This window comes from Phyllostomus hastatus, unplaced genomic scaffold, assembly GCF_019186645.2.
Source record: "Phyllostomus hastatus isolate PE091 unplaced genomic scaffold, TTU_PhHast_1.1 phas_scaffold_1066, whole genome shotgun sequence".
Lineage (NCBI taxonomy): Eukaryota > Metazoa > Chordata > Mammalia > Chiroptera > Phyllostomidae > Phyllostomus > Phyllostomus hastatus.
The window spans coordinates 14,176,376-14,194,784 of NW_025334004.1; the positions used below are offsets into that span (position 1 = coordinate 14,176,376).

General features: G+C 41.5%; 1 protein-coding gene across 2 annotated transcripts in view; it reads right to left on the reverse strand.

The window, feature by feature from the left end:
- Positions 1 to 18,409, reverse strand: part of ARMH3 (armadillo like helical domain containing 3) — a 185,317-nt gene that overhangs the window by 22,221 nt on the left and 144,687 nt on the right. For both annotated transcript variants that reach the window (XM_045854392.1, XM_045854393.1), the window contains exon 24: positions 16,432 to 16,510. In XM_045854392.1, coding sequence (XP_045710348.1) covers positions 16,432 to 16,510 — 79 coding nt within the window. The remainder of the gene's footprint in view (positions 1 to 16,431; positions 16,511 to 18,409) is intronic.

Below are 18,409 nucleotides of genomic sequence, written 5' to 3' on the forward strand. Positions count from 1 at the left end.
TGGTGGCGAACTTGTACAGCCACAGGGGAAAACAGTATGGCAGCTCCTCAACAAATTCAGAACAGAGTTATCATATGGTCCAGCGACCCCTCCTCTGGGTATCTACCCCCAAAATTTGAAAACATTTATTCACAAAGATATATGCACCCCTATGTTCACTGCATCGGTATTCATGGAGGTCAAGACATGGAAACAACCAACGTGTCCTTCGACGGATGACTGGATACAGAAGAGGTGGTACATATATGCAGTGGAATACTACTCAGCCATAAGAAAAGGTGAAATGCTACAGTTTGTGAGAACGTAGATGGACCTAGAGAATATTATGCTAAGTGAAACAGTCACTCAGAAAAAGCTACGCACCATGTGATTTCACTCACATGTGGGGCACAAAACTGAAACTCAAACACAGACAACAGTATGGTGGTTACCATCTTTTCATATCATCTCTTGCCATCTCTTCGCCATTTATAGGTCTTCTTGGGAGAGGTGTGTGATCAGGTCCTCTGCCCATTTTTAACTGGACTGTTTGCTTGGTGCTGAGTTGTGTGAGTCCTTTATGGCGGGGCCAAACATGGTGACGCAAGATGGGCTGACTCTGGGTGCCGGGCACACAGTGCACTATGCAGATCACGTGTGACAGAAACGTGCACTTGACACCAGTGTAATCTTATTAACCAATGTCAGCCCAATACATTTAATTCAAAAGATAAAATCAAAGTATGAGGAACATTAATGAGAAAAGTTAAAAGATCTAAATAAACATCATGATCATGAACTTGAAAAAATATTATTAGTGTCAATTCTCCCCTAAGTTGATCGATAAAGTTAATGCAATTCCAATAAAATCTTACCAGTTTGGGTTTTTGCTGGTGGTGGTGGTGGTAGTGGTTACATAAATATATTTTCTTTTATGTTAACTGTAACTCAATAAAGTTAAATAAAAAATAAGTCCAGTAAATCATGACTAGTCAAAACAAAAAAGTACAGCATGGCAGTAAGCTCATGTCTGTTTCTGGTCTTGCTATTCCATTCTTGGTTGGGGCAAGGAGCACTCAGACTGATATATCACCCACTCTAAGCTAGTACTTCCCAGAACTTCAGCAATGCCAAGGATTCCCCTCACTGGACTCCTCCATTGCACTCCTCCACCCCTGGCATTCTTCCTGACAAATTAAATGGACTCTGGGTGGCAATCAACAGTGTTTAGAATACTTTTGAGCTGGACACTAGCCACATGAGGTGTTTTAAGTGGGTACATTTACCTGCACTTTCTGACAAACTCAACCAATCTGCCAAGCTTAGGGACTTACATGTACATTGTGGACATCTAGTGAAGATTCTGCTTTTGCCTTTTCCATGAAACTGAGGAAGGGATGAGAGGTACGAGATGATCATGGCTCTTCATGTGGAAACTCATTCCAAATAAAGGTCATTAGCCAAGCTTTGATGGGTGTACAATGAGGCAGTATTTCACCAGAATGCAAGAGCAGGAGGGTTGACTTGTCCTCCTTAGGCTTGTAAAGGGGCAGGTGGGGTGGCTGCAAGCTTGCCAGTTACATCGCTGAGGGAGGTCTACAGGAAGCACAGCCAAACGTCTACGCAAGAAAGAGGTGAACCTGATTCTTACACTGTGAAGTCCTCAAGGATGGGCTGGTTTGATTTTTGTATTTTGATTGCCCCTGGCTTGGTGCAAAGCAGATATTCCTGTACTTTAGCACAGAAAAGAAATAATAAAATATGGGGAACTTGAAGTTAGGGCACCCATTATTCCTTGTCTTACTGCACTAACCAAGGACACCCAGAAGCAGAGAATTCTTAGATCAAAGCAGGTTCTGCGAGATTCCCTGGGAGGCAAGAATTGGTTCTTTTTCAGGACACTTTAGCTCAAACTGGAAAGAAGAAAAGAAAACAAAACAAAGGGAGGAAGGAAGGAAGCAAGCCACTAGCACAGGAATTAGAACAAAGAGCAGCAACCTGATAAGAAAATCAGAGACTTCATTGAATGAGCATCCCTCCCTCCACTGGGTGCTCACAGTGAGTTTCTGGCCAAGATAACCTGCATATCTCCACAGGCACAATTATTCAATATAATTGCTTAGAAACAAGGATCTAAAAGATGGACACAAATGTCTTAGGCTAAAAAAAGAAAATACTTTTAACTGTCTCCTCCATACAGGCACCCCGCACATAACATGCAGAAATTTTTTTTCCTTTCCTATTTTCACCTAATATATTTCAGGACTAAACACAACAGTTTCAGAACCGATTTAAGTTGGCTAGCTCTCCCACTCCAGCCATGTCTTTCGAGCCTGTTACCAAAGGGCTCTCCACTGCCCTAAGATTTATTGATCTGACAGACTGGCTCTGCCCTTCAGCAGGGTGGACCAGATAATGAACCTCACTGTGGGTGATTAGTGAGAGGCCATCAGCTGGTTAAAGGAGTGGTGACAGTGACTTTCTTTAATTTCCCTGGGCAGTTGCTCCACCTCTCTGACTTTATTTGGTTGAAGCCCTAGACACCCCTTGTGATGCTTTTCTTTGCACTAATTACAGATCCAACATGCCCGGACCCTTACCCTGCACAAACAAGGAATGAAATCATGCTAAGAGGCAGCCAGGGTAATGAGGGTGGGGGAACACGATACACTAATATCACACTAGGCCCTCTCCTTCTCAATGGTTTATTGCGGGGGCAGGAGGGCAGAGCACTCTCCCAGCTCCAACCGAAATGCAGTCATCTCTGTTCTCCCCACCTGAGGTTTCTCTTCTTGGAAACGTGTCACATCTCAGGGAAGGAAACGGAAAATGTGGTCCATGTACCTAATTCACTGCTGCTTCGACATGGGGTCTCTGCCTCCCCACCTAGCTGTACTGGATATTCCTCCCTAACAGACAAAAGTTCTTTAACAGGAGTCTCATTTGTGGGCTATCCGGCTTCCCTTCTAGCTGGCGGGGTCATTTTTAAGATTGCCAACTTTCTTTGAGCAGGATCACTGTGAAAAGGTCAAAGTGCTGTTACGGTAGTTAGCAAAAACATATCCAATTGACACAGCCATGACAGAGCTAACACGTCTGCATGGCAACACTTCTGGCCTCTGATGTTACCACAGAGGCAAACCATGCTTTTCTGAGCATCCTTAAGGTTTTAAGCTACCTCCTCAGTTGCTCCACCTCTCTGACTGGAAATAAAACAAAAGTTCCCAAAGATTTGTTTGGAAGGAAGAAGGTGGCTAAAAATCAATCTGAAGAAGGAAGTCCTACCTGCACATTCTCATCTAATAACCAGATAAAGGATCTTTCTTAGGCGAAACCAGGAAAGCAAGGGCTGCTGTCTCCTGGAACCTTTTGAAAAGCTGGTAATTCCTGGAATTCCTATGAGCTGCAACACTGTTCCTCCTGTGCACTGCCAATGAAGCGTCACTGGCAATGAAGCCTGGCTGAGGAAGACCAAAAGTTCATGTGATGGGCATTTCAAAATTCGTACTTAGTTGGAGAAAATGCTGACAGAGGCAGAGAGGAATAATAAGCTGAGCTCTTCACCAGTGACCTCAGCATTCATCTAGCTTAGCTCTGGGACATTAATTTTAAGAGTCTTCATTTTGCCTTTGAAAAACAAAATGGAACTACTACTTTAAAAATAATTAAAATTCTGCCCTGGCTGAGTAGCTCAGTTGGTTGGGGAGCCACTCTGTGCACCAAAAGGTTGTGGGTTCAATTCCCAGTCAGGGCACATATTGGGATGTGGGTGGGAGGCAACCAATCGATGTTTCTCTTTCACATCAGTTTTTTTTTTCTCTCTCAAATTAGTAAACCATATCCTTGGATGAGAATTGAAAAAAAAAATATGACTTGAACAATTAAAATTAAAATATATACATATGTATAGCTCTGCACCCAATACAATACACAGATGATGTATTATAGAATGACACACCTGAGACCTACATAGTTTTATTAACCAAAGTCACCTCTATAAGTCCAATTAAAAAATAAAAATAAAAGAAGCAAAATGACATCACAGTTGGATGTAACAGTAGAGCAACGCATTCAAAGTGGTGATAGTAAGTTTTTTTGTTGTTGATTCTTTTTTTTATCTTTTTTAAAAATATATTTTATTGATTATGCTATTACAGTTGTCCCATTTTCCCCCTTCACTCCCCTCCATCCTGTACACCCTCTCCCACCCATATCCCCCCCTTTAGTTCATGTCCATGTGTCATACTTATGAGTTCTTTATCTTCTACATTTCCCATACTATTCTTACCCTCCCCCTATCTATTTTCAGCCTACATTCTATGCTACTTATTCTCTGTACCTTTTCCCCCTTTCTCCTCCTCCCACCCCCCTGTTGCTAACCCTCCATGTGATCTCCATTTCTGTGGTTCTGTTCCTGTTCTAGTTGTTTGCTTAGTTTCTTTTGGTTTTGCTTTAGGTATGGTTGTTAATAATTGTGAGTTTGCGGTCCTTTTACTATACATGTTTTTTTCTTTGTCTTCTTTTCTTAGATAAGTCCCTTTAACATTTCATAAAATAAGGGCTTGGTGATGATGAACTCCTTGAACTTGACCTTATCTGAGAAGCACTTTATCTGCCCTCCCATTCTAAATGAGAGCTTTGCTGGATAGAGCAATCTGGGATGTAGGTCCTTGTCTTTCATGACTTGGAATATTTCTTTCCAGCCCCTTCTTGCCTGTAAGGTCTCTTTGGAGAAATCAGCTGACAGTCTGATGGGAACTCCTTTGTAGGTGACTGTCCCCTTATCTCTTGCTGCTTCTAGGATTCTCTCCTTCATTTTTACCTTGGCTAATGTAATTGTGATATGCCTTGGTGTGTTTCTTCTTGGGTTCAACTTCTTTGGGGCTCTCTGAGCTTCCTGGATTTCTTGGAAGACTATTTCCTTTGCCAGATTGGGGAAGTTCTCCTTCATTATTTGTTCAAATACGTGCTCAATCTGTTGCTTTTCTCCTTCCCCTTCTGGTACCCCTATAATTCGGATGTTGGAATGTTTAAAGATGTCCTGGAGGTTCCTAAGCTTCTCCTCATTTTTTTGAATTCTTATTTCTTCATGCTTTCCTGCTTGGTTGTTTCTATCTTCCTTCTGGTCCACTCTATTGTTTTGAGACCCAGTTTCCTTCCCTTCACTATTGGCTCTCCTCCGTGTATCTTCCTTCATCTCTTTTATGGTAACCTGCATCTTTTCATCTAATTTGTGCCCAAAATCAACCAATTCCTTGAGCTTTTTGATCACCAGTGTTTTGAACTGTGCATCTGATAGATTGGCTATTTCTTCGTTGCTCAAAAGGATGAGTCCTGGGGGACTGATCTGTTCTTCTGTTGGAAACATGTCTCTCCTTTTTTTTCCCGTCTGGTCGCTCTTGTTACGGTAAGGGGCGGAGCCTCAGGTGTTTACCTGGGCTGGGCACCCCAGTCGCTAGATTGTGACGTTGTATGTGGGGAGGGGGAGGGTGCGGGGGCGGGGAACTATGGAGGTAGTTCCGTTCTCCTGGGAACACAGTCCCTTCTCTGGTATCCTGGGTTGGGAGCTCTGCCCTGGTCCACAATCGGTGCTTCACTGGGTCCATAAGCCGCCGCTTGTGCACTCACACCACTGCGATCTTGTGCGCCCCAGATGGCTTACGCGCCGCCAAGTTCTCCCCGATCACCGCGCGCGCTGCCAACCTGCGCCCGCCTGGCTCCGCCCCTCCTACCTGTCTGGGTGAACAGGTCTATTTCAACTTCTTGGCTGTCCGACTTCCATTCAGATAAATTCTGTCAGTTCTGGGTGTTATTCTGCCTCTAAATTGTTGTTGTTCTAATCTTGGTTGTGCATGGAGGTACGGTGCGTCCACCTATGCCTCCATCTTGCCAGAAGTCTAGAGAGTAAGTTTTTAATTAAATCTAAAATCTCATATTTATTTGAATACTTTATTATGTGGGAAAAATAAATACTTTTTCAAATATGCAGATAAAAATAAAAGCCTACCAATTATGCATTCTTTGTAGAAAAAAAATTATATTAGGTCAGGTATTCTCCAATAAAAAGTAAAAATATATTCAAGAAATTAGAAAAAATAGAATCCAAGAAACAAGGGAAGTAACTGGGGTAAGTCAGGTTTGGGTGGGAAACTAGAACCCTCTAGAGTAGGAGTGTCCCAAATTAAAGTGGGAACAGGAGGGTGAGTAAATAAATGTGTTTTTTTTGTTTTATTTATTAATTTTTAGAGAGAGAGGAAGGGAGGGAGCAATGGCAGGGGAGAGAGAGATCTGTTGTTCCCCTTATTTATGCATTCACTGCTTGACTCTTGTATGTGTCCTGGTCAGGGGTCAAACCCACAACCTTGGCGTATGGGGACGATGCTCTAACCAACTGAGCTTCTTGGCCAAACCCAAAAGTATTAAATTATTTACTGTTACAAAAACAACCACTAGAAAGCCATGAAAACAATGATATTTCTAATTATAACTGGGCGAATGAGGAGGGGAGCAAGGATTTCCTGCGTCCTGCATTCTTCATGTTTTACGATGGAGTATAAACAGATGTTAGGTGATGACTCAGTACTTTCTGTTGCTGTTTGGTTTTGATATCCCTAGAATAAATTGTTGTCTTTGAAAAAATGATTAAAATGCAATGTGCAGCCCTTTAAATTTTGACTCACATACATATATCATCTATTAAAATAAATAAATACAAACCTTGAAAAGATTACCATGTTCCTTTGGTATGTGGGAAAGTTTTCTTTCTCATTAGTGACCTTCCTGACATGCTGGAACAGAGACTCTGCCCTCACGTGTGAAGCTGTCACCTGTGCCAGAAGCCTCTGCTTAGACATTCCTGCCTCACTGGCAGGCAGACTCTCCAGGCCCCTGGTCAGCACCTTCTTTCCTCAGCTGAACGGGCCCTTCCCAGACCAGGACTCCCCCAGGAATGGGCTCTGTTACCTCCACCCTCCCCTCCCTGGTCGGCCTCTTCCTTCAGGATCACCGACAAGCTCAGGTTGTCAGACAACCCTCAGCCTGATGAAATGGAAAAAGCTCAGACTTTGGTTTCAGACAAACCTAGGTTCACACATGAGTTTACCATTAATAGCTGTGTATCCTTGGACAAACTCTTGGTCTCCTTACTATCCTTATCTATAAAATGAGGATAATGGCACCAATTTCAAATAGTTGATGTAAGAATTAAGTTAATAAGCTAAGTAAAAGTGCTTCGCTCAATAACTACTAGTTGTTCCTTTCCTTTTATCTATTTGTATCCTTTTTAAATGCAAGATACTTTCTTCCCTGTTTCTGGTAGTGTAGCTTACCTTCTGGTCCAAATAAGAGAATGGTCATCCTAAGTGGCACATAATCAGCTCTTATGTGTACCTTCTCAAGATGCCCAATGTAACAAAGTTGATTTCTGAGGTTAAGCAGGCGGCTTGTAGGAAAATGAGAATCCCTCTGGCTCTGACTCTGTGTCTTTCCTGTTTAAGTGGATCCAGTGAATAAACAAACTGTTTTTCTGCCCAACAGGTGAACTGAAATGCCAGAATCTAAGCAAAATCAACCAGGAAGGCAGGGCCAGCCAGCCAGCCTTGTGTTACATGCCTGCACTCAGTAAGAGTTCCCACAGCAACCATCACTCAGGGTTACTGAGAAAGCCGTGTAAAACCATAGGCTATTGTAGACAAATACAATGCCAAGCACAGGAAACAGAGTTATGGCTACCATGGGAGTCTGAAATCTCAGCTCTCCAGCATATGTCTCTGCCAAGGCCGTCTTGCATCGCAGTTAAGGCCCTGTTCTAGCATGAGAAAACATCACAGGAGCTATCAGAGTGGGCTGCTCCGAGGCCTCGATTGCCTAGGGGAGAACTTTATATAGGTGACTGCCATGGGGAAAGTGAACCACACTCACCTCCAGCTCAGAAAGCCCCAACTCACAGCTTTACAGCCTCCTTCTCGCAGTCTTCCCCAACCACCAGTGGTGTGCTGGAGCTGGGTCACGCACGCTTGGCCTGTTACAGCTGAGTGTTTTAGTTTTTAAGCACTGCGAGAGCCACTTTGCTTCACATTGGTACCCGTGGTGGGGGCATTCACACACAACTCTACAAATCAGCCCCCTTCCCACCATTCACCCCCTCTACCAGTTGTTAAGCTTTTATTAGCACTGAAGGGCCAACAATTCTAAAGCTGAAAATATCAGGTGCCATTTTCATAAGCCTTGAAGCTCTCAGAATATTTCTCTTAAGATCTTTTGGGGCTTTCGTCTAGATGTTCCCAAGCAGTGAGTACTACCCAGGGCCCCTAACAATGTTTGCCCCACAAACTAGGACTCTCCTCTTATTCATGTCCCACTTCTGTCTTAGAAGATAAAGCTAGGTTTCATTAGGATTTGTAAACACAGCAGTTATTTGTAGTGGCTCTTATCTTAGGATCAGGAGAAAATCAAAATGGTTTAGAAAGACTACTAACAGATGGAATACTTAGCTTCCAAAGCACACTTCACTCATTTAGATGAGAAGCATTTTTTTGTTTCCATAATTTATAATCTAGTCCCCAAATGAATGATGCCCTGCTTTGTTATAACATTTTTGAAGATGCCTCTTGTAACATACATTATACAGGCCTCCTCTGAAGTCCAAAATCCAAAGCTCTAGTGAGAATGGAGACTTACAGAAATAATGGAAGGTGAAACTCCAAAAAATTCCTAATGTAGAAAATTTAGGAATCTGGGTATAGTGTCCTATGGCCCTTGACCTATGGGGGTCCCAGCAGGCCTCCTTCTGATCACCCCAGAAAATTCCTAAGTGTGTCGGTAGAGAAATTTTTAGCAGGCGGCTTGGTTGAAGGAAACACCAGCTTCAAGGCAGATTTGCTCACTCTTAGAAACCAAGTAGACCAGTTGTTACCAAAGGCGGGCGGGGGGAGGGGGGGAGGGCGGAAGGGAGGGTGTTGTTTAATGAATAGAACGTTAGTTTTGTGAGATGAGAAAGTTCTAGACATAAACGTCACAACAATATGCATATATTAACACTACAACACTGTACACTTGAAAATAGTTAAGATGATAAATTTTGTTATGTGTTTTTTTACAAATTAAAAAAAAATAATAGGTTTGCCTGTTAGGCCTTATAATCCACCTGGCATTGAGGCTGGCTCATACTTGTGAATGGAATCAAAGGCAGCACAATTATGGCAGAGATGAGAGTCAGTGCATTAGGGGTTATGGAAGCTGTGATCACTTAAGTGACCGAATTGTACTTCTAAGTCATCCAGTACCTGTGATCTGAGGACAAGATGTACAGAAACTCTGAGACTCCTCTCCATTCCTTCTGTCCTTTTCAGGGCCTGACTTTGCGTACATTTTATAATCTATGCCTCTCTATGTATCCAACACCCATCCCTTCTCGTTCAAGTTCCAACTCAAGTCTTCTCTCCTCTTTCCGCACCGCCACAACCTGCAGAGATCTTTCTCCACCAGGAACTCACAGGTCCCACTGCTAGGACTGCTTAGCTGCTGATGATAAGTTGCCTTCTGCCCTCTCGGGCACTTACTCTATCCTCTGAGGACAAAGGGCCTTTATCACACTTCCGTGTTCCTTAAATGGCTGGCACGATCTGAAGCGCACAGCAGGCACTAAAAGCTAAAATACTGGTCCCGAAGGCCGAAGAAAGCAGGCGTTGGCCATCCATTTACTTGCTTTCCAATGGGATATTTCAAAGGAACAAAACTGGTCATGAATGTGACGGGAAGCTTAAGGAATCAGGTGCTCAGAGGTTTTGACTTAAATCCTAAATTGCTACTATGTACTCTAGATATTCAGGGCTCCAGAGAATCTTCTGTAAAGTTCTGCTATGAAGCCCTCTCTTGCCTATAAGAAAACTAGAGGTGATATAAATCAGCATGTCATGGCGTTTGTAAACCAAAGCAAACAGTGAATAGCCTAAAAGGAGCTCAAGATCCTTAATAGATATTTTCAAAGGCCTAAGGGCTTTGGGGCAAGGAAAGTGTGAGATATTATTCAAGGCAGTTTGAAGTGTCAAAGACTGGCTGAAAATTTTTAAAAAGATGGACCCTCATCAAGAAAAAAAGGGCATCTATATAATTTTACACATAATTTCAGAGTAGATAATTCTCTAAAGCTTATTCTTGGACCTTAGGTTAAGAAACCATGAGCTAATATTATTCTGTAAGATTTCCTGACAGACTCTATCAGACTCCTGACAGAGTTTGGACCCATTCCTAACATGATCCGGCCAATAATAATAAACTAGTTTTCCTGATTTGACCAGCAAGAATAAAGAAGCAGGAGGAGTATGTACGGGCTGAGGGTAGGCCAGGATAGGGAGGAGCTCTTTCCTGTCAGCCTGGTTCTATGAAGGGAGCACCGCATCATCAAGACAGGTGTGCTCAGAGCATCCAAACTGAACACTCAGCCTGGGGTCAAGAGTTTCTTTTACTTTTCATCTACATGTATTTAGTACAGACAAAAGGGTCACTGGGATTTATCTAGGAAACACAGGTTGTGTGACTCACTTATCCTCCTAGGAAGATGGAAATCAGGGGTTCAGGCCACTGGTGGGGGGAGAAGCAAACCAAATGGTTCTCCAGCTAGGGTCAGGTGCTTACCCACAAGCCACACTGGGGAGCGAAAGGAGCTAAGTCTCAACTAAGTGGGGGTAAGGGGCCCAAAGGGCAATTTTTACAAGATGTGCTAGAGACAAGTAAACCCAGCAGAGAATAAACTGAGAGTAGTTTCATAGTACTTGGAAAAACGAGCTGTATCTTTTCCATAATCTTTATTCATAAAGATATGTAAAATACAAAAAGAAGTCAAATACTCTTACCAAACAACATATACAAATATTAAAATGGATCGAAGACCTAAATGTAAGAGCTAAAACTATAAAACTCTTTAGATGAGAACATAGGAGAAAAATTTCAAGACACAGTATTTGGCAATGATTTCTGAGGCATGTCACCAAAAGGACATGTGACAAAAGAATAAATAGATAAGTAGAACTTCATAAAAATTTAAAAGTTTTGTGCATCAACGGACACTGTCAATGCAGTAAAAAGGCAACCCATGGAATGGCAGAAAATATTTGCAAATCTAGAGGAATTAATATCCAGAATATATAAAAAACTCCTAAAACTCAATAACAAAAAAAACAAACAACCCAATTTAAAAATAGGCAAAGGGCTTGAATAGACATTTCACCAAAGAAGATAGACAAATGGCCAATGAGCACATGAACAGACACTCAACTTCAATAATAATTAGGGAAATGTGAATCAAAACCACAATGAGATACCACTTCACATCCATTAGGATGGCTATAAACATTAAAAAAGTGCTGGCAAGAATGTAGAAAAACTGGGATATAAAATGGTACAACCACTGTGAGAAACAGTATGGTAGTTTCTCAAAAACTTAAACACAGAATTACAATTTGATCCAGCAATTCACTCCTGAATAAAAATACAAAAGAACTGAAAGCAGGGACTCGAACAGCTATTAGTACATCGATGTCTTCACAATAGCCAAAAGGTGAAAACAACCTAAATGTCCACTGATGGACAAATGAATGAACAAAATGTGCTATATACAAAGATAGTCTCCTCAATAAATGGCATTGAGAAAACTAGACTGGTACATGTGAAAAAAATGAACTAGACCACCAGCTTACACCAACACACAAGAATAAACTAAAAAGAAAAAACGACTTAAATGTAAGCCATGAAACCATAAAAATCCTGGAAGAAAACATAGGCAGTAAAATCTCAGATATCTGATGTAGCAATATTTTTGCAGATGTATCTACTAGGGAAGGGAAACAAAGGAGAAAAAAACAAGTGATACCATAGCAAATTAAAAAGCTTCTGCACGGCTAAAGAAGTCATCAGCAGGGTGAAAAGGAAACCTGCTGTATGGGAGAACATATTCGCCAACGACACATCTGATAAGCGTTTAATCTCCAAAATATACAAAAACCTAATACAACTCAAGACTAGGAAGACAAATAATCCAATTAAAAAACGGGTAAAGGACTTGAATACCACTTCTCCAAAGAGGACATACAGATGGCCCATAGACATATGAAAAACTGTCCAACATCACTAATCATCAGAGAGATGCAAATTAAAACCACAGTGAGATATCACCTCACACCTGTCAGAATGGCCACTATTAATAAGTCAACGTATGACAAGTGCTGGCAAGGATGTGGAGAAAAGGGAACCCTTGTGCACTGTTGGTGGTAATGCAAACTGGTACAACCACTGTGGAAAGCAGTATGGAGTTTCCTAAAAAAATAAAAAATGGAACTCCCCTTTGACCCAGTAATTCTACTTCTAGGGATATGTCCTAAGAATCCTGAAACACCATTACAAGAAAATATACGCACCCCTATGTTCATAGCAGCACTATTTACAATAACCAAGATCTGGAAACAGCTGAAGTGTCCATCAGTAGATGAGTGGATTAAAAAGCTTTGGTACATTACACAATGGAGTACTATGCAGCAATAAAAAAGGGAAACTCTTACTTTTTGTGACAGTATGGATGGACTGGAGGTTATTATGCTAAGTGAAATAAGCCAGTCAGCGGAAGACAAATACCACATGATCTCACTTATATGTGGAATCTAATGAACACAATACACTAACAAATAAAATAGAAACAGATGTATAGATGCAATGCACAGACTGACAGCTGCTGGGAGGCAGGTAGTGAGGACTGGATGAAAGATGGTGAAGGGATTAGCCAAAGAACATTTCTGCATGACCCATGGACATGGACAATGATATGGGGATTGACTGAGGGGGAGGGGCGGAGGTGGGGTTGGGTGGAGGTGGGCAAAGGGAGAAAAAGTAGGGACAACTGTAATGGCATAAAAAAATGTGATATGTGTGTGTGTGTGTGTGTGTATACACACACACACACACACATACATACACAATGCAATATTATTCAGTCTTGAAGAGGAATGTAATTCTGGTACATGCTTCAACATAGTTGAACCTTAAAGACATTACACTAAGTGAAACAAACCAGATACAAAAAGAGAAATATTGCATGATTCCACTTATATGGGCCACCTGGCATGGTCAACTACATAGAGACAGAAAGTACAACAGCGGTTACTAGGGGCTGGGGGGAGGAGAAGTGGGTAGTTAATGTTTAATGGGTATAGGATTTTGAATTGGGAAGATGAAAAAGTTCTGGAGATGGACAGTGGTGATGGTTGCACAAAATGTGAGTGTACTTAATGCCACTGAACTGTACAATAAAAATGTTCAAAATGGTAAATTTACATGTATTTTATCACATAAAAAAGGAGTCAAAATGAACAAGTTTCACAATCAACCTCAGACAAATGACACCTGTGTATACAATATAAAAATGCATGCAGCCCTGGCTGGTGTGGCTCAGTGGCTCAGCATCGCCCACAAACTGAAGGGTGGCAGGTTTGATTCCCAGTCAGGGCACATGCTTGGGCTGTGGGGCAGGTCCCTGGTTGGGGGTGTGAGAAAGGCGACCAATCTGTTTCTCTCCCTCCCCTCTTCCCTTCCCCTTTCTCTAAAAATAAATGTATAAAATCTTTAAAAAATGCATGCAGTTTGTTACATTAGAAAATGCAAAACCATTCAGTCATGCTGAGGGTATTAACTGATTAAAAAGCTCTGCCCTCCCTGAAGCCAATGAGAAGTAACAGGAAAATGTCATCTATCTTCTGGACAACTGAAAAAGAAAAACCCATATGAGAGAATGGACTTGGTTTAATAAGCAATAATGGATTTACAAGCATCACCTTGTAAATGCCTCACACGGAGGACGGAATGTGTCTAGGGGTTGTCAGAACTCAAAAACTCAACAAATCCCTTGCTAGAAAAAATGTCAGGCTGGGCAGGCAGATCTAGTAAAGAACCCTCCCTCGTCACTATTTACTAGGTGCTATAAATTCCAGTTAATGCCTATTCATGGTATTTAGGTTTTATTTTAGGAGTCCATTAGCATCTATGTGGGGATTAAATTTCTAATTTTTTCTTTCTACTTAAGTTTGCCACTAACAACTGCAGGGCCTTGCTGCATCTCAAAGCCAGCTCTTTGGGAAGCTGTGAACACACTTAACATTAAGTGATATTAGCATTGATGTTCGTAAATGAAGGGAGAGAAGTGCTCGAACACATGTTGGAGATTAACGAGGCAGTCAAATACTTCCAATCTGACAGTGCTGAGAATAAAATCAAGTGTATCCTAAGCTGTCATGCAGCGCCCTTCAAAGTCAGCAACAACTATTTTGAGAGCAGTTTTGCAAAGGGTCCCAGAATAGTATCACCACCCTTCCCCCACTCCCCAAGTGCAAAGGATTGTTGAGAGGGAACGAGTATACAAAAACTCCATGAGAACAAGCACCACACTTAGATCACTCATCACCACTGATCCCTACTACCCAGCACCGTACCTTATATGCAGCAGGCCTGTAATAATGTATTGACTAAATCAATCTTTGAGAGCTATTATCCCTTCCCCATTCTCACAGAGCATGGTCTACTCTCCCTCTCTGTAGAAATGGCCTCATCTCTGGTTTGTGGACTCTGAGAGGCACTTTCATCACTTCATTTAACTTTGAAAGAAGGTGGAGGAGAGTGAGGACATGTGCTTGCTAATCGCTCTCTTCCAGATTGCCTCATGCGCCAGAACGAATTTTTATTATTGGTCGTCTGTGGCTGCTGTAGAAAGATTTCAGCCTGACCTTCCCAAGCTGCTAGGGGATGAATACTGCACATGGCTGACAGGGAAAATGTATCTTAAAAAAATAAATAAATAAAGCTTTTATTTAGACTAACCAGAGCTCACTGTGGTAGGAAAGTCACCCTTTTTCTCACTGAACAACATAGAAGATGCTGAATCCTTTTGTATAAAAATGGTATAGCAAAATCAATCTGAATTGGTCCATCAGGAAAAAGGTAGCATTTCGAAGCACCTCACAGAGAGCAGTGGTATCATAGAAGAGGATTCAGGGCTGCTCCATGGGCAGAACAGAAAAAAAGAAAATGAAGCCACTTATAAAGGCAGTTTAAATAAGCGAATGGATTCTCACAGGTGGCCTCACAAAAGAGAACAATTATGTCAAAGGAACAACTGATATACTAATAGAATGCTATCCATCTGGCTGAGGAGAGAGCCACTGGTGGGAATACTGAGAAGCTTGTCTGTTGGGAAAAGGGCTTGCTTGGTGCCTCACTGGGAGAGCAGAACAGCTTTTGGGAACACTGGAACACACGTTGCACTATAGTTGGCTGGCCCAGCTGGCAAGAGGCTCATAGAAGGGTTATACTGATGCACTGGCAAAAAAGGCAGCACACAGCATATGTGGGCTTTTAAAAATTAGCTTGGAGCCTATATACCTGGACTCTCACCTCATGAATACCCTGGCCTTCCAATTTAAGGATAAAGTGCGAAGGGCCCTGGCTGGCTGGCTCGGATGGTGGGAGCATCGTTCCGTACACCAAAACGTTGTAGGTTCAATCCCAGTCAGGGCACATACCTAGGTTGTGGGTTTGATCCCCGGTCGGGGTGTACTCAGGCAGCAACTGATTAACGTTTCTCTCTCACATTGATGTTTCTCTTTCTCCCTATCCCCCCTAACCCTCCCTCTCTCTAAAACAAAACAAACAATAAACATATCCTTGGGTGAGGATTTTTAAAAAAAGAATAAAGTGGAAAGAAAGGAGATTGTGTGAATAGGATGCCTCATTTTATGCTTTTAAAAATAGGACTCAAGAGTCTCATTCTGAAACATCAAGTTCAAGCCCATGCCATGCACTAAAGTCCCATCTCTACTTTTATATAACACAGAGTTGAGTGCAGGCACTTTGGGAGATGGGGAAATCAGGCCAGACTCAGGAAAAACACACACACAATACTATCTGCATCTCCAACTCAGTCCACAACATAGAAACACCTGCTCTGAAATAATTTCTCAAGGCAAACAGAAGCCAGTTACTAAAGAAAATCTGACCCAACAAGGGCTCGTGTTTTAACAAGCAAGCAGCATCAAATTAAGCTGAACTCTGGGTTTTTTTAATTGGCAGTTTCATCCATTTCTAAGTTTTCATTTCTTACTTTCCCAAATCGAAATGACTCTCTGCCTAAAATTAAAAAACAGAAATGCTTTATCACCCACTCTAAAATAAGAATTCTCCAAATTTTCACCTACATATCTTCTGTATAATTAAACAAACCTCTCATTCGGCACAAAAATGGAAGCCATTACTATTTAAAGTACTATCAATAAAGCCCTTACTAATTCCTCTTAGCCTGGCTTTTGCCCCTCCTGCTAGCAGCCCTGCCACAGAGTCCCTCTGCTATCACACAGAGGGCAACTTACTTGACTCTAGCCACTGGGGAGGGTCACTCTGGGGAGAGTAATGGCTTACCTGTTCCTCCGACAATTGGGATATGTGATTCACAGCGGCATAGGACTCGATTTTGGGGTTAAAGTGGTTGATGATGGCTCTGAAACAAAGAATTAACATTAAGATAGCACCAGATGTAAGAAAAGGATAAACGAGTTAAAGTATTGCGTACTCTGGTTTAGAGCATGGGAGTGATTGTCAGAGGTGAGCTGTCCTCTTATGGAACATGAGATCATGTAGGGGTGAACTGATAACTCTGAAGTGGGAAGGGTTTAATAATTTATTCAAGACAATACAATTAAGCATCTCTGCTTTGCAAATAAGCTAGAGAAAACCTCACAACCAAACAAAAAACAAAACCAAGCACCCTTCAGACAAGAAGGAACCAGGACAAGAAACAGGAACCAGGAGCCGTCCACTAGGGGGCCCCCGGTGTTCCGGTCAGAATGAGTAGTAGTAGTTCCCTCGGCTGTGACTTGGGGGAACGGGCGTCCAGTAAAGCGGAACCCAGTGTACGCTAAATATGTTCTCTGAAGAAGCTGAGTTTATCGAAGTCTAGAATTAATCCTCACACGTCAGGCAATCGTTGAAATCAAAATTTTATTTCCAGCCATTGAAACCAAAATCTGAGTGCCATTTTCAAACACCATCCTTCACTCCCTCACATTCAAGGATCACCAAGTCCTATCAAATCAACCTCTTAAAAATCTCTGAAATCTGAAGCAAATAAATTTCTTTGAAACCAATGCCTTGGTATAGGTCCTTGTCATTTCTTGTCTAGTAATAGAAGAAAAAACACAGGTTTCAGATCAGAGTTTTAGTATGAGTCCATATCGATATAAAAATGATTAAATAAATGGAGAGAAGAGAAATTCTTTTAACAGAACAATTTCAAATATGTGTAGATACTTTTCTCGTTAGGAGGTGGAGTTTAGTTCCCATTCCCAGTGAGGGTAGCCTAGATTAGTAACTTATTTCCAAAGAATAGAGGAGCAAAAGGGAAAAATAGTAACTTTACAGTAAAAACCCCTGAAGAACACCACCTTAACCAAGTGAGGAAGGCGAACGTCCCCAGTGACATCGGGTCACGTGCTGTCGGGTAACCCTGGTGCACTCTGATGGGAAGGGCACCTCACTTCTTTTGTGTGCTTCCTAAACCATGACCCTGAACTGTGTCCTGGAGTAGAAGGAAGACATCAATGGATAAACGGTGAAATGAAACATAAAATATGGAGTTTAGTTAATAGTAATGTATCAATGCCAGTTTCCTTCAGTTCACAGGCTGGTGCTCAGTCCACTGAGCTATGCTAGTCAGGGCTCAATGCCAGTTTCTTAGTGTTGATGAATGTAGCATGGGTAATGTAAGAAGGGGATAATTAGGTTGAGAGACATATTTTGCTTTTTTTTTCTGTAATTCTAAAAGTATTCCAAAATAAAAAGTTTACTAAAATGTGTGTGACAGCAAAATAGATATCAATATTTTCTTTTACTATAACTTACTGATTGTGAAGAATTATAGAGTCATTTAATCTAATACAGGTAATAAAAGTATAAACTAGAAACTTCACAAAAACATAATTTGGAATCCTATTTTGACCACTTATTATTCTGAATGATTTGGGTGAAGCTATATGTCTCATCAGAGGGGGAAAAAAAGTGGGAATAATAATACTTAGCACTTAGCACAGTACCTAGGAATAGTACATTGTAGGCGTACAATAAATGTTTGTTTAAAGAGTGACTAAATCTTAGAGGATTCTTGCAACATTTATATAATAAAGCAACGTCAAACACCTAGCATAATGCCTGGCACACAGCTGGTGCTCAATAAATATTCAATGAATGAATAAATTAAATACGACAGAAACGGGTCAGGAGCCCTATGCTTTATGCTGCAGAGCTCATGCACTAATATTGTTTAGTGGAGTGTATGACAGATTTGCCACTCTGGGAATTTATATCTTTTTAGGGGGGGTTAGAGAATATATATTTGGAATGA